General features: G+C 40.7%; 1 protein-coding gene across 4 annotated transcripts in view; it reads left to right on the top strand.

Moving 5' to 3' along the window:
- Lrmda (leucine rich melanocyte differentiation associated) overlaps positions 1 to 26,628 on the top strand; it is a 1,017,541-nt gene extending 990,913 nt beyond the window's left edge. For 3 of the 4 annotated variants that reach the window (XM_047553145.1, XM_047553147.1, XM_047553146.1), the window contains one exon: positions 26,463 to 26,628. In XM_047553145.1, the coding sequence (XP_047409101.1) occupies positions 26,463 to 26,542 (80 nt within the window). In that variant the 3' untranslated portion in view covers positions 26,543 to 26,628. The remainder of the gene's footprint in view (positions 1 to 26,462) is intronic. The other variant, XM_047553144.1, reaches the window with a different exon arrangement.
- Positions 26,629 to 26,917: the final 289 nt, after the last annotated feature.

The following is a 26,917-nucleotide window of genomic DNA, read 5'->3' on the forward strand; positions in this document are numbered from 1 at the left end:
AACTTTTAGGAGACTTATCACAGCTGGTGGGAATCATTCACTGCCTACTATTCACAGTTGAGGTGTTTTATTTAATCTTGGGAATTGGATATCATGGGTGTCCTCTTTTGACGCAAAGAGGTTTGGACCTGGGTTATCTGACCCCTGCATGCATGACATTGGTTTTATAACTTGAGTGTACTTAAGAACCTCAACGAACTGGTTAAAAATGCATATGACTATGATCAGAAATCAGATTCTGTGGCAGGTAGTCTGCACTTAATCAAGAGCTCTAGATTATCCAGCAATGTGGGAAAGAGCAATAGTGTTCCTGAGTCTAGGTCCTTCAGCTGCTGAGTTTGTTCTGTTTTGTTTGTTTGTTTATTAGCCATTCCTTATGCTCTGGCGGGGAGACTACAGCCCATATGAGTGGATATTTTGAGTGACATGCCAATATTGGGGGGACTTTGACATCTCAAATGGAAAACAGGTCATTCATTTCTGAGGCTGCCTCTCATACAGTAGGGTAGAGATTCAGAAGTGAGAAGACTTAGCCTAAAAGATTTATTTTGTTAGTTGGATTTTCCTTATGCTCCAAAGAGAATGTCTTTGAGGCCAAGAATAAAGGCTGACTGACCAAAGGAAGTGAACAGTTATTTTCCAGGAAGATCAAGAGGGTCTACCACACACCTTACTTTTGAACTTTCCTATTGGCCTACTAATGGCGGAGGCACAAAGAGGTCTGTGTTTGGCAGTGGATAGGCTCCCCAGTGCAGAAGGCACAGGCTGGGCCATTTAAAGCTCCCAGGAGACTCATTTCCACTTGAATGCAGGAAGACTCTCAAAATAACTGAATTTTGGAAACATTGTTGGTTTTTTAAAAAACTGCTCTTTTTTGCAATGGATCAGAACCAGTGGGACAAACCCTAGTTTGTGATAGATTTATGCTTTGAGGGAGGTTAGAAGAGGGAATGAAAGCTATGGGCGAGGATTTTCATGAACTGCATCGTAAACTGATTTTGTGGGCCCCAGGGAGAATGTAAACACTGCTCTAAGGATTCATGGATTTGAATTCTGTTTAGATCCATCCATTTTATAGGCAATCTGTAAAAGAAAGACAGGGCAAAAATAATATTAGTCACCTCATAAGATTGTTTAAAGGATCAAGTGATGAGATGATCCATATAAAATACTTATCTCAGTGCTTACACTTCGGAAGCTGAGTGAAGTTAGCTATAATGATGATACTGCTGAGATGTTGCTGCAAAAATGTCTTTTGGTTGAACATCTGTATTGAAAAGGAGATTTGTCCTTGAAAGCTAGAAAATGCATTTTGAAAATTCCATCATGAAACAAAAAACAAAATTCTTCAAAAAAGCCAGAAGTCACAGAAATACTGCTCTTTGCTTGGTTCTCCAGCTCATAGATCCCTCAAATGATCTTTGTTATGAGGAAGGAGCACAGAATTTGGAGTCAGAACAACTGAAAACGAACCATAGCTTTTCCCTGTTATATTTTGTTTCCTCAAACACATTAATTCTCACTCTCTTCCTCTGTGGTCTGGGGTTAATAAAACCCAGTGGTCCTGGAGATTAAATGAGATGTTGTATTTTCAAGTTCTCAGTGTATGTCTTGCACATGGAAGATGATCCAATAAACAGCTGATGCTGTGTAGGATTGCAGCAGCCAACAGGGCTCTGGGGAATGTGCCATGATTCCTAGGGATTATGTGCCTTCTGTCTTGATCTCTGGGGACATGCCTGATGCAAAAGAAAATTCTACAAAAAGAACACTTGGAATTGAAAATTTCTTTCTTTTTTTAAATGTGAATCTTCAAAAGGCCTGAGGGTTTATTATTCCATCTTTGGGGCCAAACACTTTGTCATGTCTTTCCTTTAGTGTTAGAAAATACCCACCCCTACCCCATCGGTTGTCACAATGTAGTGCTACTCTGCATGTTCCCAAACTTTCTGCCCACGGGACTCTGTTCCTCCAGCATGAGAGAGAGGCTCCATGCCAAGGTTTTTAGGGACTGTAATCACCTTTCTGAGTGGGTTACTAGATATTTTGCCACAGTCTCTATAGCACATGGGACAGGGTAATCCATGATGGGGACATGGGGATATGTGAATTAAAGAGCAGGGGTTAAAAGTGAATGTCCCATCTGCTTCAAGATGGAAGAAAAGCTTTTAGTCATTCAGTATTAAATATGATGTTAGCTTTGGGTTCTTTTGTAGATGAGCTTCATTGATTTATGGAACTTCTGTTTTCTCTTTTTTCCCTATGTTGTGGAGAGTTTTATCATGAATGGATAACTTTTGAGTTTTGTCAGTAGTTTTTTCTGTATCAGTTGAGAGGACTGCATTTTTTTCCATCCATTGAAATGGCAACTCATATTTATTTTTGAATATTGAACCAACCTTGCATCACTAGGATCAATTCTACTTGGTGATTATGTATTATAGTTTTAAATGTTGATGGATCATATGTGTTAATATTTTGTTATATACTTCTGAATGTGTGTAGTTTTGTTTTTTTATAATATATTTACTGTTTTAGTATTGGTCTAGTCGCTGGGCTCATAAGTTAGTATTTCTACCTCTTGAGTTCTCTGAAAAAAGTTTGTCTAGAATTTATATTATTATTTATTAAATGTCTGATTGAATTTTCTGTTGAAGTCTTTTGGCCTGGAGATATCTTCATGGGCTGATATTAAGCTACAAATTCAATTTCTTTGATAGATCTGAGACTTTTCAGATTATTAATTTCTTCTTTAGTACGTAATCTTTTATTTAAAAAAAATAAAATTTCACTCCTTTAAGCCTCTATTTTAAATTATTGTGTGCATCAGATAGTCATGGTGTTCTTCATGGCTCAAATCACAAATTCTTCTCATGACCTCCTGGGCCTTCTATTGAGTAAAGAGAGAAAATCTGGCACATGCATACATCCGTTTATTTGTTCATTCAGCAAACACTTCAACCCCATTTTGAATTCCAGGAATTGCGATAGGGATTGTGGATTCAAAGATGAATAAGAAAGTATTCCTGAGTTCAAGTAAATTATATTTAAGTGAGAATGATAATAAAAAGCTTGACCGTGCTGCAGGGGGCTATGGGTAATGGTTGTGTTGTGAACAGCACACAAGGAGAGAATTAGTGCCTGGGAAGTCAGGGAAAGTTTGTCAGAAGACTCGAATTGAATTGGACCCTGAAAGATGGGAGATTCTGACAGAGGGGATGTCACACGGACTGCCATGGGATGTTTGGGAGGAATAAGCCATTTCAGTTTTTCATAGGGTAAGAATATTTACTTCAGGAACTCATTGTTTTGATAATGGGGCCCCAAATCTACATGATGAATTAAAAAGTCAAATTGCTTTAGTTGTCACAATTCTTCTGTTTCCATGTTTCTCAACTACAGTTGACATGTGTGTTATAATCTTCCTACAGAGTAGATTTAGACTTGAGTTATTGCTTAATGGTGATTCTCAGATTTTCAGATCCTATTTTGATTTAAATTATCATTTTTGTAGTTGTAACAGTAAATGAATGTCTTCTTCAAAGCCAATGTGGCCTTTGAAATGGCCTTTGAATGCTGATGTTATGGTAACAAAACAAGAAAGACCATTTGTAAATGGAGTGGGGAAGGAGAGAGAATGAACTGTGTGGCCCTTATGTCAAAAGTGAGCATCGTAGACTCCCTCCCAGAGTTAATTCACTGGGATCATTCACAACTTTACCTTAAGAGAGTTGGTCATGCCAGGCCAACTTCATCTGCTATAATCAGTTACAAATTGGGCTCCTTGTTCTCTGGATAGATCACAAGAAATATCTTTGCCTAAACTTGTGAACACCTCTTCCTCCTCTTGGGTAACTTGGTCTAGTTCTTTATCATATAAGACCCAGGTTGATGTCATCACAATTTACAGTGGCTGCTGACTTTGTCATTTTTCCACATGTTGACTTCCGAGAACTCCTGCTGTCATTCAGGAGCAGCCAGATTCACAGCTCTGAATAATCAATGAAGGCTCTTTAGAAGGTAGGGTCCCTTGTTTTTACTTTTCTGTTAAAGGCATCCACTGACTTCCACTTTAAAAATAGATGCTATCTCACTGATTGGTTTATTATTCTTTGATACTAAAATATAGCTGTAATGGCTCTGTGGCATTGTCAGTTACTTAAGTATTCATGAGTATTTAGAAAAAGCCTGGGTAGCTTAGAATTATTCTAAGAGGACTAAATGTCAAAGCTTTGGGTTCTAAGAGTATGCTTACAAATGCATATTCTCAATTTAAGAAAAAAAATAATTTTAGATATTAAAATATAACTTTTTTTCTGGTACTGGAGATTGAACCCAGGGGTACTTCACCACTGAGCCACATCCCCAGGCTTTATCTATTTATTTAGAGACAGGGCCTCACTAAGTTGCTGAGGCTGGCTCTGAACTTATGATTCTCCTTCCTGAGCCTCCATAGCTACTGGGATTTCAGGCGTGCAGCACCATGCCCAGCAAAACATAAATTCTTTACATATATTTGCTGTTCAGTATATGCTGGGCTCAGGGCCAGGCCCTTGAGAAAATGCAGTAGACAAATGAGACTTCCTGCTCTCATGGAGCTTGGAATCTAGCAGGCTGTTCGATCATTCATTGGCCTCTGAGCACACATGCTGAATTACATGCCAGGCACTGTGAGAGCTGCTAATGCTTTGCTCTGCAGTATAATATTGTGCCTGGCACATAGATGGCCCACAACAAACATTTAACTATAAAATTACCCTTTGTGTTCTTTTTATGTATTTTTATATTCAGGAACAATGTGGAAAAAATATATTTTAATCATATTAGCAGAGATAGCTTTTTTCTTGCTAAAATCCATATTTTCTTCCTCTTTGGAGAGTATCGGAGTAGGCTTAACTTCACATTCTCCCATGTAGTTAGATAAGGTTGCATGTGGGTGTTTTAGCCTAGGAAATGTTAGTGGAAGGAATGTGAGTCAGTTTTGAGGAAGAGCTATGCCTCTTCTGTACTCTTTGCACTTTCACTGACCTGATGTATGTGAGTGGACTTGATAGGAGATGGCAGAGCCACAGAAATCACATAGAGGAAGCTATCTGCATTGGACTTTTGAATAAGAAAGGTGCAAACTTTTGTTGTCTCAGGTGCTGAAATCATGGGGCTTATTTGTTATAATTCATTATTATTAAGGTTTGTTAGCAACTCGTGTAAGCCTTAATAATACAGTCACAGCACAGCTCTAAGATAGCTCATTATTATAAAAATTATGACCAGTTGTCAAGGTATATTCCCAAATATACTATCATTTGGCAATGATGATACATATTATTTAGCATTTGGGGTTCCTCATAGCCACCAATGGGGAGTACAAGGCAAAGATTATTATTGCCATTTTAGGCATGAAAATTGAGATTTACACAAGTCATGTGAACTGCCAAAATTCATAAGCCTGGACTATAAAGGGTTAGTACTGGCATTAAGGTATTCTGACTACTACTTGGTTCTGTCCTCTTGTTCAGTTTAACTACCTTCAGTATATTTATATGTAACATTATTATAGATATCTGACAAATTTGCTTATTGCTTGTCCTCTACTACCTAGGGGTTATGACATGAGCCCTCATCCACTGCTGTGTCATCATCTACTAGGATGCTCCCTGGCATATTAGGACCTCAGTAAATAACTGTGTGAAGTTAAGAAACCATGAAGCAATGGCTAGAAAAACATCTCTAGTCAGGCATTTGTAGTGAAGGTTAAGCATGGGCCTCTTTCTTCCTTTAGGAAATAAAGGAAGGGGAGGAAGGATGAAGGAAGGAAGGAAGGAAGATATATGCATGTGGGGTGTGGAGTGTATAAAGAATAAAGCATAGGGTGATTGTATTGGTGTGGGGAAGAACTGATCATTTTTATCCTTAACTATTTTTTTTTCTGGAATAACTGATTGATGCTTGAGGAAGACACAGTGGTCTGAAAGAATATCAATCATTTCTGGCTTGAGATGCTTAAGTAGATCACCTGATGACTCAGGAGAGGAGAAGGCAAAGAAAATTAATACAGATTTGACAACCATTCCTGGGGTCATTGCTCTTTGATGAGGAGTATTGTATGCCAAGAAAAACATGCTTTTCATCCAAAATTATCATTGTGAAAACTTCCAAACCTACAGAAAAGTCAAAGAATAGTACATTGAACATATGCACAATCTTTATCTAAAGTCACTGTTGATACCTTCCTATGTTTTCTCTTTGTGTTTGAGTCTGCATGTGCAGACACGTTTAATGAGATATTTAAATTGCAGATGCCATCACACTTCATTTAAATACTTCAGCAAGGGCTGGGTTTATAGCTTATTGTAAAGCACTTGCCTAGCACGTGTGAGGCACTGAGTTCGATCGATATTCAGCACCACATAAAGATAAATAAATAAAATAAAGGTATTGTGTCTATCTACAACTAAAAGTCTTTTAAAAAATTAAAAAAAAATAATTCGGCAAGCATCTACTTTGAATAAGAACATGTTCCTGCAAAACAACACTATTATCAGACCTACAAAAATGAACATTCATTCAAAAGTTGTACCTAATATTTAGACCACAGTAAAATTTCCTCTATTTCTCAAATGATGTCTCTCTTCAGTCTTATTTTACTGTGGTGTCCAATCAAGGTTTATGCACTACATTTGACTATTGAGTCTTTCAAGTCTAGTGGCCCCAGCCTAGCAGCATCAGGATCATTAGGGATCTTGTCAGAGTTGAAAATGTTGGAGCTGTAAAATGAGGAACTTTGGGGGCAGACCCAGCAGTCTGTGCTGTAACAAGCCCACCAGTGCTTCAGATGAGACCCCAAACCATTGATCCAGAGTACACCTCCCACCTTTTCTGCTTTTCATGCCATTTAATTTTTTCTCCCAAAAGCCCAGATCATTTTTATTATAGATTGTCCCACATTCTGGATTTTTCTGATTTCTGCCTCATGGTTTGATTCAGGTTTCATACTTTGGCAAGCATAGAGGATGCCGGGTATGTTTTATTGCACCATGCTCAGAGGCACATGATAGTTAATCATGCCTTCCTTAGCAATGCTAAGATTGATCATTTGGCTAATGTGATTACCACCATCATATGGATCCACTCTCAAGGTATATGTTCCCTTTTATAATTAATAATTAACCTGAAGAGTGACACTCTAACACGGTGTGAATATTCTCTTCTCCAATAAATTTTCCCCCAATAGTTCTAATATCCATTCATAATAACTGCCTGAATTACTACATTGGAGTATGGCAGTTTTTCTAATTTTGTCATTTCTTCTGTATTAATTATCTGTCACTCTTTAAACAAGAGCTTTCTCTCTCCCTTTGCATTTATTTGTGTCTTTAAGAATCATTATGGATTCATGGGTTTTTTTCATTTCCTGTGTCAAATAATTACTATCATTATTCTTTTCCATATTCAAATTATGCCAAATTCGGCCAGAGAGTGCTTCTTTATTCCCACATTTTCCTCATTTTCTGGCATAAGAAGATGCTCTAGGCTCACTTTGTGCATCTTGCTGTGCCACAACTTGAATCAGCCATTTCTTTAAGGAGCCCTGGTTATGTTTTTAGTATAAAACGTCTTTTAGAAAGCATCAGGATGCTAGGAGTCCTACAAATATGTGTGCATACATATATTCGTTTATGCATATTTCAAAATCATAATCTGTTACAACAGTTTTGTCCAATGTACCCCCACCTCCTCCTTCAATTTTCCAGGTCTCCCATGATAAAAGTCTGTAGACCAAATGACATAAAGTAACATAAACTTAAGGTCTTTTTGTGGTGGTCAGAAGTCTGACATGGGTCTTCATGGATCTAAAATCAAGATACTGATAGGACTGGTCTCCTTTCTGGAGACCCAGTGGAAAATATGTTTTTTTGTCTTTTGCAACTTCTTGAGGCTGCTCACATTCTTTGGCTCTAGGTGTCTACCCAACCCTTTCAAAATCAGTGATGTTGCATCTCTTTGATCATTCTTCCAGGGCCATGTCTCCCTCTCTAACCATAGTCCCTTTTAAGGATTCATTCATTCATAAGACTGATTAGACTGAGTTCACTCAGTCCAAGATAATGCCCCCATCAAAGGCCTGTACCCTTAACCTATCTGCAGAGTCCCTTTTGGCATGTTGGGTAATATGTTCCCAGGTTCTGGAGACTACAGTGTGCTCATCTTGAGGGCCATTAGTCCACCACCCACATCATCTCTCATTCTCTTCCCTCACAATGAACATTCTGACTTTCCAGAACTTCCACATATTTACAGCTTTTCTAACCTGCAAGATATAAAAATAACTTGAGAGTGACAATAGCCATAATGCTAACAATGATAAGCCTACCACATGGTTCTCAAGATTTCTTTGCAGTTCTTTTGGCCCTCAGGCTATATCTCAGGTGTAAAGATGAAGGACTGTGCTCCAAATTTAATTTCTTTGTGTAGGTATATCATCAATTAGGTTAGTTTTTCATGATGTATTCAGTTTGGGGTTTGCTTTCTCCATTTATTGATTTATTTTTGAATTGTAAAATATATGACTATACAGAGAAATATACGAAGAAGTCTTGACTCTACCCTGATTCCTTCCACCCTATTTATACCAAACTACTTTGAAGTCATTCTTACTAGTCTATGGTTTACTTTTATGTTTTTTTTTTTTTTAAATATGGGTGTGTGTGTGTCTCTGGGTGCACATGTTTATCTTTCTTTTAACTTCTTTCTTACCCCAAAGTGGTTGAGTTTATAGCCTTTTTTACTCCTTGAAAAAATATATATGTATACACACACATAGATAGACATGACATGAATTCTACATATATACAATCATACACACACATACACTGTTTATCTGGAGATACACACACATACATCTGGATACACGTAAGTACATAGTATATCCTTGGAGTCACCATATCAGGTGACCATGGAAATCTTGAAAGGAGTAATTATAAAATGTGAACTCTACACCTTCTATGTTGTTGAACTTGCTATGAGAAACATGTATTTGTAACTTAACACAACCCCTAAAGAGAAATACATTGAAGGAAGATGTCTTCTTGGGGTGTTTTTTGCCAACCCCTTCACTCCCTAAGGCAGAGCTAATCCTTTTTCTATTTCACAGCACTGTTTTTAAATAACAGTATGGTAGCCATTCTTTTTGCACTCATTTTTGTTTAGTAAACCGACTTCCTTTCTGGTCTGTGAGCGCCTCATAGTAGAGTCTCTTCTTTTTCTTTTCCTTTCTTTTCTCCTTCTTTTGGGGATCACTGATTCTGTCTGGCACATGGTGTTTCCCCACTTACCAGTTTTGCTTAACATTGCATTAGAGATATATTCAACTGACTCATTTAATAATAAATGTCTATTCTTAAAAAGGAAAAATATTCACATGCATTGGGAAACTAGGAGCTTCTTGGAAAGGTGTGTGAGGGTAGGTGGGGCAATCAACAGTGATGTTCTGACCTGCAGAAACTCCAAGGAAGGTAAGAGGGACTCTGAGCATCATGAATACTCTAGGAGGAAACCAGGACAGACCATAGAAAGGAAAGGAGAGACACACAGAGAGAGGGGCCATATCATTCTGTCGACTCTGTGAGCCAAGCACAGCACAGACAACCCGCTGTATGGACCAGCAGGGGTGATGCTCATTAGAACAGAAAAAGCCCTCCAGGAGCATTTTCTCTACGCATAAAGAAAGTTAGGTCCAGAGAGCTGGAACAAGTTGCACAGGACAGTCACTGACCACACAGGAGCTGATCCCTGGTCTTTTGACTTCACCTCGCTCCCCTAGTTGATAGGATTTTTCTTGTGGATCCAAGAGGTCCCTTCTGAGATCCAGCAGGTGCTTCCACTGCCCCCGAGGCAGGTGGAGGGCTGAGTTTCCTCTCCTCCCCTGCTCTTCCAAATTGGGCTTCTAATGTCAAGCCTGAAATGCAGGCCTCTGTCTTGACCTCCCTCAGTCAAGTCAGCTGAATTTGTGCAGGTGCATCGTCCAGCCTCAGAGCATTGTTTAAATTTAAAATCAGTAACAAAGAGTGAGCCAGTGAGAGGCACAGACTGATTAAGTGCCACCTGTATGAAGAGGTTTATCCTCTGCCACATTTCTGTTGAAATCCTGAGACATGTGAAAAGGAAGGAACAAAGTGAAAACAGATTAAAAATTATGTCAGATACTGAAATGCAGTAAAGCAACTGCATCTCTGACAGTTAATCAGGGATTGGGTGACTTTGAGTTCAGATTTGGCAAAATGATGTCAACCTATTCACACAATGCACACACACAACACTCACAAGATGTGTGGTATACACATGTATAACACAATTTGTAGGAAGACACAGGAAGCACACAGACAACCACACACACACACACACACACACACACACACTCACACACAAGCATCCCTTCGCCCACTTGCAACACATGAGTGCATGCACACACACACACTCATGCACACACACCCTGAAGTAGTTGTTGAGTGCTACTATAAAGATGTAACTCCCATCTGCCAACTAATCCTACACTTTTATTTTGATGAAAAGATAGCAGTAGAGGGTAAAATCTCTTCATCAGAAAATTCAGTGAAAAAAAACATTCCCAAGACATTGTCATGTATTACTGGTTATTTTTGGTGGTTAAGAGAATTATTTGGAAACAAAGAAGCCTTTCACAAAGCCTCTAAAATACAAAAGATTTAATAACATTTACATCTGTGTATCAGCCATGTCTGTAATGCAAGTCATGAATAACACATAAACCAGAGCACGGAAAGAACAGAAGTGCTCACACATCATTTAAAATCCAACCCACCCCATCGTCAGTGGAATCAAATACACAGCAGGAGCAGTTCCAGTTGATACACACACAATATAGTCATTGGAAATGAAAACATATTAATTATGTTCCTTAAGGTTAGGAGATAAATGGCAAGATTCACCAAACCTGTCCAACTTCTCTGTTGAAAAGCTAGACCAAAAGTACATCATGAGTTGCCTCTTTCCATTTCTTCAGAAATTGCACCATGAGAGTGTGTGTGTTTTTGTTTTGTTTTACTGTTCATTTAAATCTGCACTTAGGGCTCAGCCTTGCCTCCATGCTGTGCTGAAAATGGAGGAAAGTTGGCTTGCAAAGATGGATCCTTGTTATAAGTAACTGAAAAAAATAAAAGAATTCATTGTTAAGCAATGATATTTAAAACAACAATACCTGCACAGCTCCCAGGAGCGAATGTGGGAATCCACAGTGCAATGAGAGTAGCCAGGTGGTGCCTGAACCTACAGCCCACAGCCCACCACATTTGAACGGGAGGGAAAAGCTTCCTTAGTCTGAGTCGGATAACTGCCTGAGGTGCAAATTTGGAACAGCACCTCCCTAGATCAGTTCATTTGGCTTCTGTGCTTCACTAAGGATCTTAGGTTTTCATCTTAGCAAACTCTACTGCAGGATGACCTCTGGTGCCATGATGGACAAGCTGAGAGATGAAGTGGGGGTGCTCTTTGGGTAGGCATTTGCATTTGATGTTTCTTAATATTTATTCTTTAAGTCAGTATTGTTTTTTGTTTCCAGGAGTTAAGAGGACATTCAAATACTTGTAATCTAGGATCAGCACTTTTAGTTTGCTGGCTTTGTTTGGGTGTTTGCTTGTTTGTTTAACTTCCTCTTCTGCTCATGGCTTCTGCTTCTGCTTATGTCCCTCACCTTCCCCTGTGGATGTCTGACCACGTCACCTAGGTGCCCCACACAGCGTTTAAAAGGAGCCTTCTAAGTGTCACTAGACCCCTTCTCTTCTTCTTCCCCTTCCCTCTGTTATCTCATTTCGGTGTGAAATTTCAAGCACTTCATGTCGTCACCGCAGCAAAAGGTTAATAGTCGTCCCTTTTTATGTACTATAAATGCTCAATTCCTAAGCAGAGTGTTCCAGGGCAAGTTGAGTGTAATTGCTAAATAATATAGTCATTCTCGTTTTAAATGTGTAATACTTCCGTTGTTCCCGATGCGTGTGTGCGCCTGCGTGTGTTTTGTGGCACAGGTGGGCCTGAGCAAGGGGACCTGCACTGGGGCGGGGTGGGGGCGACAGTGGCACAGCCATCCCCCAGGAGTTTGCACATTTACGCATTTGGGTTTTAAATGTTGTGTTGCATCCTGGGCCTTTTAGGCGCTGCAGATTATGTATAATAGATGACCTGCATTTACAGAGATGTGTGCTATACAGATGTAAATGTTATTATAGCTTTTATATTTTATGTTCTTGTTGAAAGATCATTTTGTCTTTGAATAATATGGCTGTTCAATTTTTTTGGAGGGGAGGGGGTTATCTTTAAAAGAGAATATGAAATGGATATTGCACATCATATATTTCTTAAAAGTAATTTGGAATTTTAGGGTCTGGGATTGGGGCTGACTGATACACTGCCGTGATGAGATATAACCCCTGGAAAATAACAGCACCAGCACATGCCTGCATCTGTCTAACCTCATAATTCACTTTCACATTGGATTATGGATGTCTGCGTTCAGTGAGTCTATCTTCCCTTTAGGTATTATTTCAGCCCTTTGAGATAATAAGGAAAGTTTAATTGCGTTGTTAATTGATTTTTTGCACAACATTATTACCTTGATTGATTGCAGAGTTGATGAAAATGTTAGACACAGGCAGCGTGGAGTATCAGCCGGGCAAGGAGTGGGAGCCTTGTGGAGAATAGATAACCTTGATGTTAAGAGCTATATCCTTCAGATGTGTCTTCCCTTGACATATTGATGGCCCTTGAAAAGGGAAAAGCTGATTGTATGCAGAATGCAATCATTAAACCCACTTCAGCTCACTGTTGATTAATTTGTTTTTTCCTGAAGGATCTAGTTATAGGGAAGGCCTCGCTTGTACCAACCGCAGCCATTTTCTAGGTCCCAGACTGTGCTTAACCCTCTAGGTGAAGAGAAATAATGGGGCTGGCCCGGCTGAGATGCAAGACTGTTCGAGGGTGTGTAGAATGTGTACTTGATGCTCACAAGGCATCCTCATCTTCAGGAACACTGTTTAAGTTCCTGTAATGCAGATTTTTTACCCCAAATATCAATTCTTTAAAATGCCAATGCCAAGAGAACCTTTGTTGAGATCTGGGGTGGATCAGATGCCAAATTCCTGATGCACCAGAAGGTTTACTCACCAGGCCTCCAGTGGTACCTGGAGAAGACATGGTATTTGGGAGCTTTCATTATATCTAAGGTAAAACCTTGTAGAAGCTTGCTCCCACAATTGGAGAATTGGGTGGTTGTTGGTATGTATTTGTGTACAAAGGTATGTTAGTCTGCTTTCTGTCACTGTTACAAAATACCTGAGGAAATCAACTCCTAAGGCTTATTTTGACTGTCAGTTTTAGAGTTTTCAGTCTATGGTTAATTGGCCCTGTTTCTTTTGGACCTGGGGCAAGGTGGTACATCATGGTAGGAGCATGTGGCAGAGTGAAGTATTTGTCTCCTGACCAAATGCAAAAAGGAAAAACAGGAAAGGGCCAGGGTCCCTGTGGCCCCTCCTAGGGCATGTCCCCCCAAACCAGCTTCCTTCAACTGGGCTCCACCTCCTAAAGTTTCCATCACCTCCCATTAGTACCACAGGCTATGGGGCCAACCCCTTCACTCCCAGGCCTGTGAGGGACATTTAAGACCCAAACTGTAGCTCAGGGACTGACAAGGAGGTTTCTGGAGACAGCTTATTTTCAATTGTTCTTGGCACCATGTGATTGCTAACAAAAGCTTATTGAAAGGAAAGCTGCCATCATTACTATAATGTCCAGGACCATCTTCACGCTATCAAAAATCAGGCCGATGGATCAGTTGGCTTATGGATTGATGGCTAGGATCTCTTCTGCCCTGTTTCTCTCCCCTAAACCCATACCACTTTATCCACACCTGTCCAATCCTGGGCAGAAACTTTAAAGGGCTGGTCTTGTGGGAAAAGGGGTTAGCTTGCCAATCACAGATGAATGGAAACTCACACACATACAGTAATTCTGGAGAGAAGGGTGGCTTCCTTTCTTGTCCAGCTCTGATACTCAGTACTCACAGAGCATTCTTATTTTGCCCTCTTCCTCCTTAGTGACTGTCGCAACATGCAGTTAAACCAATTTATAGTTGTACAGTATTGTTAAGAGATCTACCAAAAGTTATATCTTCCTGGGGTCCTCAGCCCCCTTACAAGGGTCTTCAGGACAGAAGAGACACAGTTTCCAAGTTCCCTAACACCAGGGAACACCCTCAGAACACCCTGTAGCATTCACTCTGATCCAAAGCAGAGTTTCCTCCGTCTGCCCCACCCCCTCCATTATGAGCCTTTCTTCTCCTGAACTAACCACTGGCACTCAGGGAGTGTAATATCCACAGAGTCTTGGCCTTCAATTACCGTAATGGCTTATAATGAGATTTTGGCCAAGAAGCAGGTAGCAGGTTATTACTTCCTGCTCAGCGTGGGCAATGTCTATGCTGTTAATCTGTGTTGCTGAATGTGGCTCTGAGCTGGGCATCAAACTGTCAGAGCCAGATGTATTCTATTAGTTAGGTGTGAGGCCCACACTGGCCTCTGGGCAATTTTTTCTCCCCAATGTGGAGGCATGTTAACTCCCCCACAGGGTGAATCCCACAAATTCAAGCCAACACAAGAAAGGGGTAATATTCCAAGCCATGCAAATGGTGTGTTCTGGATACCACTAATAACAGCTGGTACCACCCACTGTTAGCCGTATCTCTCTGACTGGGACTATTCCATTGATAGGCAAAAATATAGCCCTCAATATTTCTGGGGAGACTCTGGTGCCTTCATTAAGTTTTAATGAGCTTGACCCTATTATAATGTGCTTTTCTACTGTTTATTTTAGGGGAAAATATACAGAAAGTTCATAATGCTTTTATAAACTTCTTTCTGCTACCATCTTATTTAACCAACTGTTTTTTGCATTTACATGTTTATATGTGCATGTAAATATGTGTATACACATATTTTTTTTTTCAGAATAGGTTAGAGGATAGATTGTTGAAGACCAGAAAATAATGAAAATATTTGAGGGGTTTGGTAGTGAAAACTGTAGTACCCAAGAACTATGTTGTGCTTTCTGCAACAATAGACTTTGGAATTTATTATTATTTTTATTTTTTGTAATACAAACTTCTTTCAGTTAGATCATATATCACCAGATTTGTTTTGTTTTCCTTTCAGAGAAAGCAATTTCGAGTGTCCTGGAATTAGGAAAAATTATGGTAATATTAGTACAGGAAAAGTTTGTTTGGATCCTAATGAAGGGCAGATGGAGGTTGGACCAATGCACCCAAGAAGGAAGCCCTTTTCCCCAGTCCTTGCTTGAATTATGACAAACCTAGTTGTTACTGGGTCTGCTTCATTTTATTTGAGAGGTTCTCTTTTGCAGCTTGAAGAATTAAAAAGGGGGGAGGCGAGAAGCAACTTGTCTTTATTTTCAATGACTCTCTTGAGAAATTTCAGCCTGCGGAACCAGCAGAACTGTGGATGTTTCCCCGTTTGATGTGAGCTCTCTAATAGGAACAGATCTGAAATCCAAAAGTGAATTTCTGCTTGAGAGCAAAGCCAAAATTTCCATTCAAACTCTGCAGGAGGACCCCCACTGCTCAGATTTGTTCATATAAGAGTTTGTCAGTTTAGAGGGAAGCTAAAGACTTTCTGAGAAATTTTTTTCTGCGAGCTTTTTACTCCTTATACTTCATAAATCATGGTTTGCTAGTTCAGTTCTATTCTACTTACCCAAAAAACTTCTTTTATGTTAATGTAATCTGCACATCACTTAAGTTAAAACTTTTTTTTTTTTTTTTTTGCTTTCTTTTAAAGAGATAAGCAGCCTTTTATTATTGTCCGTATTTTATATTTTAGGCACCATTTATTTTCTGACTGCTCTGGGGTGAAGGAGAGAGGGGTAAAACCTCCAGCTATCAAAACTCAAAACAATAGGATCCTCAATTAACCAACTATTTTAATCTCAGAATTTGAATAGCTGTAATTTTATAAGAATGAAAACCAATGGAAAGGGGTTCATTTTTGACAAAGGAAAAAGGGGCACCTTTTAAGTTGCCCTACAACAGTTTCTTAAAGGTAGTCCCCACAGAGTCACCTGGGAACTTGCAAAAAAGTACACATCTTCTAGGCGATTCTTATGTACACAGAAAACCACCATCCTGGGGCCAGCAGGTGCAGCTCTCATACCTGTAAGTGTTCAGGGGTGTATGGTAAATAATGGGGTTCAAGAAGTAGTTATCTGGTCAGCTTTTCATTTCTTCCATACACACACCCCAAGAAACAAAACACCAACCTACTGAGTAACTATGATGCAGGCTCCATGATGTGGGGCTAAAAGGCTGTCGTCTCCACCCTTTTGAAGTTCATATAAATAGAAGAGCCTAGGACCCTGAGAAATGATCAGTCCACAGTCTTCCCACCCCAGCTAAATGCCTTAATGGTCTCATTCTCAGTGCAGTCACTATGATGTACTCAGAAGACAATGAAATTGACTTTGAGTTTAGAATGTGTGAGAGAAAACTCAAAAAGGTTTCTAGTTAACCATGGGTTAATGAGATAATTTAATTAATTAACTAGATCCCAGTTTCCCCCCAAGTGGCTAGTCCATCACAGATCACGTGACTACTAGATTCTGAGGGTATAAGGGAAGAAAGCGTGAGAGAGCTGTGATCACTGGAAACGTTCACACCAGGATCAGCTCTGATTCCCCTGCCCAGAAGTTCACTAACTCCAGTGTTTGTTTTCCCCTCCTCCCTGATTGAATAAAGTCATTTATGTTCATCCGATGAAGTTCTATTTTAGGATGCCATACTGTTTTCATTGTTTCAAATGATAGGTTTTAAATCTCCAGAAGTCACCAACACCTTTTTCTCTTAAAGGGAGCCGGTCATTTGTTGTTCCAGGCATGAAAATAGTCACTTGACCCATGAACCAGAGAATGAGGCTCAAATGGCTGCTGGATTTACTATATTTTTGAGCAACTTCTGTCTTTTCTGATAAATCTGGACCAGGTATACTAAGAGATAATGACTGGGTGGCTTTTAGGCAGGGAGGTACCTGTGATTTGTATGTATTGATTGAATTTTTACTTTTTTAACTATTAAATGATGGCAACTCCATGCATATGACATTTTTCTTTGCAGACTCCCATGGTAAAAATGAACTTTTTCCCTAAGAAATGGGGAAAACTTATCTTTGTTTATTAGTTGGCCTACTTCTTTGTATTTATGTAGGTGATATGCAAAAATCCCCAACCCTTGAGCCTGGAAGATTAATTAGAGCAATTGATGGTAAAGAAAATCAGCCCCTAAAATTGAGGCAAAAGGAATCCAAAAGTGTGTATTGGGGGAGGCCTCTGGTAATCTCATGCCCAGAAAGCCTTCAGCCTGGATTGAGTAAATGTGACATATTGATTATTGCAGAACCTAAAATTGGTGACCAAAACATATTGATCATTGCAGAACCTATAATTGGTGACCAAAAGCACAGGGTGACTTTAATGGCCCTCCCTGAATTGTTGCTATCTTTTAAAGAAAGCAACTGTTTTTTCCTAAATTCATGCTGCCCTCTAGTGGCGATGCTTTTGACTTCAGAGGAAGTGGCAAAGATGAATGTGATAATGGTGGAAATAGTGGACGGATGAATTTTTTTTCTTTCCACTCTCCTGTCTGTCTGAAAGGTTTCAAGTTCCTCAGTTAAAAATTGAAAAAGAAATGTGAAGTCATCCCACTTGACCACTGTCCATTTTGAATGACAGCCTGGTTTATGGCACATCCATCACTGGGCTGCACTGCACGGTCCTTCATGAATCTTAACTGATTTGCATCCCATCTCAGCATGCACTTTGGAATTCAGCCCATCTCAAATCCATTAAGCCCTGCTTAGAATACAGACATGGGGGAGAGGGAAACACTCACTCCAAACTGGCTTTGCAGTTCACTTTTCTCCATGAGAAAGTAGGTAAGAACAAACCTAAGTCACATTGGCGATCTTTGAAGTTCTCAGGAGACCTCTGGTTCCTATAAACACAATTAAACAAATAAATAATACATTTGAAAAACAAACTGTAAAACCAAAATTCCTATTCCTATTCTAAAGAGGGTGTTTTATAATTGAGAGATATTTCTGCACTAGGAAGGTACAGTCATATGAGTGCCTGGTATTATCAATTTAGGGAAGCCTATTGGAGCATCATTTTCCTCCTCTGTAAACACAGGGCTTTGTCTAAAATGCAGATATTTAAATCCCCTACCAGCTTGAGAATTTTCTAATACAGTGAAAGAAATTCTTTCAAAGGAAAATTTAGTGTTCTGTGCATCTGCTTGCTAGGAAGTATAGCACATAATATCCTTATAGGACAGTGTAAGTAAATCATTGTTTAGAATGTCAAGAGTAGAGACTCTTTCTGGTTCCATTTTTTTAAACCTGGGCCAAAAAAAAAAAACACCAAAAATTAACCTGAGAATAAAAAGCAAAACTTAAATTGCGAAGGTTTACCAATTTGTTTTTGAGGGGAGGGGAAAAGTTGTTAGAGCAAGGAAGTATTTACAATGGAGTTCGATCTCATATTTACATGTTCCTATTTGATTGAAATACAACATGTGCAGAGTTAAGAGCCGAATGTATTCGTGACATTCAAAACAGGAATATAATGAGCTCACCTGAGTCTGAGATTCTTTCCTAGTTTCTGCTTACCTCTCACTACCTCCAGTACAAAAAAAAGGAAAATAAGAAACATTGACATCTGAGCAAAAGCATGTTGACTATGTCTGCTCCAGGATTCACATAATGGAAACATCTGCTCCCAGATAACTTAATCTTCGGTCTGATGTTTCTTTGATATAGAGCAACTTGCATGGCCTGGTCAGATCTGGATAGGGCCATGACATCTGCCACCTGGGCATGGGATCCAGGGGCTCAAGGTGGGACAGACAGAGCTAATGACTGAAGACCCACTCAGTGGTGCAAGGATTTCTTGGACTCAGATCAGCATTTCTGTTTTCCACTCACAGATTACATGAGGAGAAATTTGTCCTGCACTTTTTTCTCCTCTTCTTCCTTTCCCACCACCTTTTCTTCTTCTAAAATGACAAGCCTTATTTCAGCCGTCCCAGGAGCCCCGAGTGTATTTTCCACAGGCTCTGGTTGTCACACGTCAACTTGTCTGCCCACTCTCATCAACCATTTGACCAGCATCCCTAGTCTGGGAGGTGAGTGTTTTTGTTCTGCCTGCCCATCACCTTTAGGACAGAGTTGGCCAAGGTCCTTTCTCTGCTGCCTGGTCACCTTTCCCCCACTTTTCTTCCTTATAAACACATGGGTGCTACTTGACGAGACCCAGTAATTGTGTACATAGCCTTATTTAATCTACTCTCTAAGGACAACTCAACCTCCAGTCAGGTCTCACTGGAAGGGTCTCAGCATTGGCACCAATGTCCTGTTCTCAGCTGGATCAGTTTTGTGACTTTTTTGGTCAGTGTTCTTTCAGGAAGTGGATGTGTTTGAACCCTTGAATAGATGGACCATGATGTGGGGTTTCACTTTTGCTATTTTGGGGGAGGGATTTTTTTTTTCTTTTCTTTTCCTTTTTTTTTTTTTGACCTGGTGCTGGAGGAAAGTAACCAGTATCTTGGATCCTGTCATGCTCCCAAAATCCTCACCTTGATGGTAAGAAATAAATAGAAACCACCCTTTAATTTATGAGGCACATCGCTGGTAGAAGTAATCAGCCTGAAGGAAAACTGACAGTAACTAAACCCGAACATAATTCAATTTATTATGGATGAAAACACAGATTCAAGATTTATATCTTAGTATACGGACATCCACACAAATTCATGCAGAGGAATTAGCCTTGGTAGAAATAATGAAAACAAAATAAAACAGAAATGAATTGAAACTACACACAATAAAATGTGTTGACTTAACTTTGACAGAGAACTCCAGCCTTCTCATCACAATTTTACTTGAGGAAACAGGACTCTGAAAAATGAAATGCCTAAAAAAGAGACTGAAAGGATTTTGCTAAAAGTCAGTATTTGGCAAAAAGTGATTGAGGAATTTAACCTTAAATGTAAAAATCACATGGAAGAGAATTGATCCCACTGAAAATAGAAATTAAAATGTTAAAAATAGACATGGTTTAAGTTTGCATTTAAAAATTAAGGAGTTAAATGGACTAAATGGAGTTTGCTGTAAATAATTAATGCTTCCTCAAAGAAAGATTATCAGTCTAGTTTGTGTGTTTATGTTTATAAAACCCAAAAGGAAAGCATCCCTGGGGTCAAGGTGGCAGAATTATAGAAAATCAGGGTTGGCATGGTGGGGCCGGAAAACCCCTCGTCCCTCTCGTGGAGAAGCAGGAATCATGGTGGACAGTGTGGACAGTGTGGTGCCCCCAGTCCCATTTATGTGAAGAGAGCAGGAGTTTTAAGAGATGTTTTTAGGGCTAGTAAGCATTATGGCAACTGTGACACCCCTTTCCATGTAAGATGCATATGGTAAACTGTCACAACCCTTGCCTGAAGGCACACTTGGCACTTGGGGAAGGAAGTAGCATTGCTTTGCTTTCTCTACCATCCCCTGGGTCAGGAGGACAACCCATTTCACCTCCAACCTGAGCTTCTCCGCTGGGCACGCAGGTGGAGCACCGATATACTTGGCCTATAGTGAGGACTTTGTCTTCCTTCCACAAAACTGTGCCCAAGCAACCCTTCCCCTTAAGAATGTTAAAGTCTGTCTTCATTTCATTTTGCATTAGTATTTAAGTAGCTTACACTGAAGGAGGACCTTGTGCTAGGGGCCTGTAATTCTGCAGGCTCTGCTGAATCCTGTGTAGGATCGACTGCGGAGCTGATAACACCCACATGCCCTACCTTGGCGTTTGCTCCAGTCCCTTCTCAAGATCATAAACACGGGTGTCTATTCTTTTCCAGTTCCAAGTTCACTCACAGCCTGCAAGTTACAGAGGCTGAGGCCTGTGCTTTCTGGGGAATGTCCCTTCCCAGTGTGTGATTGTAATAGCTCTTAAGGCAGATAATAACATTCAGGGTGCTTCTTTCTCTTCACTAGACACTGCAATTAGTTTGTTTTAGTGGGAGAAAAGCATTCATCACACAAATTTTAGGGGTTGAGGCTACTGCCTTCTGCTACTCTGTCCTCTTCTTTAACCCTAAGGCAAATACTTAATTTGTATATATTTTTAAAACATTTTAAATATCTGAAGTCATGTCAGAGGTTTAAGGTGTGAGTATACAAAAAATGGAAATTCCTGTGTGGATTCTGTTTAAATTTGATTTAATCGTCTTAATGGTATTGATTGATTTATTCAACGGAAACTTAGTGGGCAGCTCCGTTGTGACACTGTTTTAGGCAGTGGGTGTTCAAATGGTGGAGGAAGAATATTGTGGGCCTGACATGTTTATGGCTAATATCCCATGGAAATGTTGTTCTAGAATCTTCTATGATGGACCAGAGGGGACCCAGTGATGCCCCTTCCCTTCTCTGTCACTAGGTCCACCTACCTTTTCACAACACTGGTGTCACTTTCTACAGGGGCCATGAGGACTCTAATTCCTTCATTCCCTCCTACAGATTAGAGGGCTTTCCGAGGAGCCCTCTGTCCCCCACCCATCTCATAGCGTCATTTAATTGTAAGTTCCTGGTGACCACAATCAAATCGAGATCTGTTTGTCATTATATAGCTATGCATACAAATATTCATGATAAAAGCATTTAAAATGATTACCAAAACTAAAAGTAATGACAAAATTGATACTAGTTTGCAAATGGGGATTATTGGCCCAACCTCCACTCATTCATCAAATATTTTTCTATTTGTATGTGCACATCCTTCACTACTCCACCACCCCAACTATTAAGATGCAAACAGGTCACTTGCTTTGCAGGTAGACTTTTGTTCCATTGACCCTGATGCTGTGAGACTTGGGCTGGTGACAGAGCTAGTAGGGTATGGGACAGCACTTTCAGCTGTGTGACATGCAGGTTGTCAGTAAGTTAGTAAAAACATTTTTCTTGGAGATTTTGGGGTCCTACAGGGCTCCCCAGATGACTGGGCTGTGATTCAGGGCTATGCACTTGACGGATTTCAAGAGCTTAGTCCAAATCAAATTGTGGGTCCACGGACCATTGGATCTGCCTCCTTCACTGGACAATATTGGAGTACTGTCCTTAGGTTCATAAGGGAAAACGTTTTAAAAGCTAATCATCTATTTCAGAACTAAAATGTATCTCCAAGAGTATCTTTGTCCCCATTTTACAAATGGAGATACCAGCACAATGACGGTACATGAGAGGTCATATAATCATGAAGAACAGACCTGGATTTAAATACCAATTTCCCCCCACCTCTTCTTGGCATGGACATGTGAAGCCATCTAAGTGGTTAGTGTCCTGGAGGTTGTGCTGGGTTCAGATGCAGGGGTCTCTTCCCCCAGCCACGTCTCTAGAACTGTCACAGCCTTGCATCCAAGAAAGGGACTGATCCCCACCCCCGTAGGCAACCCCAAGGCCATAACTCAACTCGCATAATTAGAACATCCGTTCCAGAGGGGGAAAACATTGAAAAGATAAAAGGCCTCTTTAAAACATATTCTTCCCAATACATTTTTTTCATAATTATAGCTTTAAGAGCTTATGGTGATGGGAAAGCTGGCTACTTAAGAAAAATTAGGAGTCTCATTTGGCAGGAGAGGATTCCCCAGGGGATGGCTCACTGTCATTTTTCAGGGTCCCTGAAAAGAAACCCAGCACAGACATCTGCATGTTGGCCTGATGCATGGCAGGCTTGCTCCACTTATTATGGCCAAAGCCAGATATTTTAATTAAAAACACTACATATGCCATTCAATGTGTTGTTCCCCCTCCAGTTCTAAGTTGTTATAGTTTCAGAAGATACAAACAAGTGAATCCATTGCAGATGTGCACAGAAACCGTGGCCTACTGGGTCACAACCAGCAGGTTCCCAAATTCCAGGCTGGAGCACCTCCCTGAGAAACTGCTCTTTGCAAGCAGCCTGTTCCCTCTGTAATTTTCACAGCGTCTGGCAGTTGCCATGGTGGAGAAGGAGGGCCGGGGGGACAGCCAGGAGAGAGCAACCCATAATGCCACCTCACTTAATTTATGAGCAGAGCCTATTATTTCACAAAAAAAACCTCCATGATAAATGAAAGTCCTGTGGCCACACGTGGGATTGTGCTAGGCTGTTGTTTTTCTCCCCCTTGTTAATGTTTTTTATTTATTTTTGAGCACAAAAGTTGCGTATTGGGGGTAATCACGTCCCCACTGTGAGCTTGGGTAGGAAACTCAAGAGAGGCAACTGCTTGCTTAATTTCAGCCACCGTAGATGGCTCCAGAGGAAAGATTTCAACCGAATTTAACCGTCACTTGTCAGAGCACCTTCCTCCCTAGGCGAGCACCAGAAGCTGGGTTTCACTCTCGGCTGCCATGCCATCTCCACGCCTTCCTGGAGCAACCCAGGGACCGAGTGCCTTCCCTTGAAGGCTCTTATTCAAGGTGACAGCTCCTCACACATTGGCCCTCTCTGATCACCTCAAGTAGCTGAGATATCGAGGGGGAACGAGCATGTGCCTCCTGCAAAGCCCAGATTGAGACCGACTGAGGTTATCCTTAGGCCCCGTGACCCCACTGCTCCGACAGACCAGGGCTGCCAGGAACTTTACAGCCACAGCAAGCTTTGGAACGATCTTTGGGGGAGAAATGTTCTGCAGGAGCAGGCGGAGAAGACCCCAAGTGATAGGGAGTGATGTCAGCTTGTGTTAGAACGGCAGACGGTGTGAGAGTATCCCTGGCATTCTATGGCGCTGGTATCTCTGTCAGTATCTCTGTTTTCTGTCACTGCACACAATCCTGGGCCTGTCTCTCGTCCTGACAGTGTCTTTTCAGATCAGGTTATTGCCAGCACAGAGACTAACTCAGCTCCCCACCACACAGCCCCTTTGTTTGAAGTCTGCCCTTTTGTCATTAATGCACTTGATGTCTATTTAAATCTGACAGTGAGTGCGGTATCTGTTTTCCCGTCAAGAGATCATTGACAATATTAATACCTCATGTCCTTGCCTCATTTCCCAAGTGCTGACACCTAGCCGCAGTCTCCTGCATTCATCAAACAGCCCTCTCTCACCAAGACGTCTATAAACATTCTTGCTTCCAGGCCCAAAGAAACAGGGCAGGCCTTAAAAAGGACTTTCATCAATGCCAACCAGAAAGAAGGTCTGGAAATGTGGCTCAGAACACATTGTGGACCCCGTTCCAGGAGAACTGTTTCCATCTGTTGCATCTAGGCGAGATCCAGAGTGAAAGCTCACCACGGAGAGAGGGTAGAGGAAAGAAATTGCAGCCCTGGCCGCACGGGAGTCTTTACTGGAGAGTGTGCCCATGGCGGGCAGCATGTGGGTGTCTGCCTTTCACATTTTGCTCAAGATGAAGATGATGTTCTTGATGATATCTGACAGCCCTATCCATTTCTTTTTATTAAAATCCATGCTGTCTTGGTGCTGTAGAAAGAACTTCACATCCTTTGGTCTCATCCTTCCAGGGTTCATTTGAATCAGTCATGTTTAAAGCAGTCCCCATGGATGGTCCCATTTGTCTATGGCATTCCCACCCAGGCCTGCAGGAGATGCCTGACTGGCCCGACTCACAGACCACTGGGATCCCTGTGATATTATCCCAACCCTGGGTGCTACATAATTCAGCGCAATAAAGGAAAACAGCTCAGTTCCAACAACTGAAAGAATACTTTAAATCCCAGGAAGGGTCTCAAGTGAGAGTTCACCCCAGCTCAGTATTTATAGGCACCAGACCAGTACTAAGAAGCAGACACTGGGGGCTGGGAGCCCAGGAGAGAAAGTACGACCAAGTGGGAAGAGTGATCCACAGTAAAGTTGCTCATGGGAACATGGCAAGACACAATGGCAGCCAGCCATGGAACAATGCCAGTCTGTCCCTTTTCAACCCAGACCCCAGCAATTTCAAACTTTGTCCCAAGACATGGAAACCAGGGAGCATCTGCCCTGTCCTTAAAATTCTAAGATTCATTTGAATCCCTATTTAAGAACAGAATTTAAAGTTCTGTGGTGGAGAAACATTTCTCTCCCACTCTCCAAAAACCATTTACTACTTAAAACTTCTAATGTGAAGAACCTGGCTAATTTCAAGTGCTAATTTCCTCTAAATGAACAAAGCATGGTGTTAGTTGAATTCACACTATCACACAGATGGAAAAAAAATATGTTTATAGGTAACTATTTTCACAGGCAGATTTTGTGGCTCCTGAATTAATGTTTTATGGACTATTTTTTTTCTTAGTTATGTGCATTTTGGAGACTCAAGATTCAAGTCCTATTAGTACTCAAAGAACCGTGTACAACTGAAGTTTTATTTTGTCTAAAATTGAGAGGAAAAAAGTGAAAAGAAGCAAAATGAAAGCTAGATGTGATGGCACCCCCTTGGAGTGCCAGCACTCAGGATGCTGAGGCTGGAGCATCACTTGAGTTCATGAGTTCAAGACCAGCCTGGGCAACATGGTGAGAGCCCATATCAAGACAGCAAAACAAAAAGCAAAATGAAGTTTTAAGTATTTGCTTGGAAATGCTGATTTTTTTCTTAATAATCATATAAGATTTTCATAGTAACTACAGCAGGTGATTTCTTGTGGGCATTTAGAATTAGTAGTGAGCTGATTAAAAAGTGTAACCCTATTGTAAGTTGTTTTTTTTTTATTTTTTATAGTTAAGTCTCCTACAGTCTCCTTGATTGAGAGGAAAACTTTACATGAAGCCACAAATGACATACAGTAAAACTGAAGATGAAAATTGAATGCATTCTACCCTAGAACAGAATTCCAGATGCCCATGGGAAGAGGACAGTTGAAGTCAGGGGACCTTGGCACTTTCTATGTGGTGCTTTGTCAACACCACCTCTCTCCCTTAATCGTCCTGGATGTGCTTAAAGCACTTCAAAGCCATCACTTTGTGGGAGAATTGTTCTACCTCTTCTGCTAGGACCATGTCCATCTTTAAACTCTTAATTTTTCACTCTTAGAAAACCTAGGAAGGGACCTAGAGAGAAGAAAGGGTTTTACTATATATTTTAGGGAGTAATTTGCCAAATTAGCAAAGTCCCAAAAGTGTGGAAATCATGCAGAAAACATGCTTTTCCCAGGAACCTATGCTTGGTAGTGACATTTTATTTGAATGCCAACTCTGAGGACAAAAATGTCGTCTTTTCCTTCTGGAGCTTCTCCCATTTTCTGCCACTCATAGGATCCAGGATAGTATAGCATGCCTGTGTTTCAGCACCTATATTTCCCTGCTATCGTAATTGTGCCACCTGTAACGACGTGTTTCTTTTTATTTACAGGAGTCCTGGGGAAGTGTCGCTATGTTTACTACGGGAAAAACTCAGAGGGCAACAGGTTTATCCGAGATGACCAGCTCTGAAGCCAAGTTCTGTATGCCTTAGCCTAGTTCACGAAAATAAAAAGGGAAAGCAACAATAAAGAGCTAAAGAGAAAACAATGGCCCACATTGCATCTCTGTGCGAAGGCTGTGACTTCCGCTTTTGGTACCTTGTGCTGACTTTGCCAGGCCTGTCAAGATCATCCTTCTGCCTTAGACTGAGTGGTCACAGAGAGATTGACATGATTGCCCTTAAGCAGGTCTCATCCACCAGGGTGACAGACAGCGGCGGCGAAGCACCAGGGTTGACAGCATGAACACCATGATAGATTGCCTGGTCCCTCCACTGCTCACAGGGGAGCAGAGGTCACACCTGGGGCCTCCCTGAGCATGCTCAGTGGCTGCCATCTAGTGAGA

The sequence above is a fragment of the Sciurus carolinensis genome, chromosome 5, assembly GCF_902686445.1.
Source record: "Sciurus carolinensis chromosome 5, mSciCar1.2, whole genome shotgun sequence".
Taxonomy (NCBI): Eukaryota; Metazoa; Chordata; class Mammalia; order Rodentia; family Sciuridae; genus Sciurus; species Sciurus carolinensis.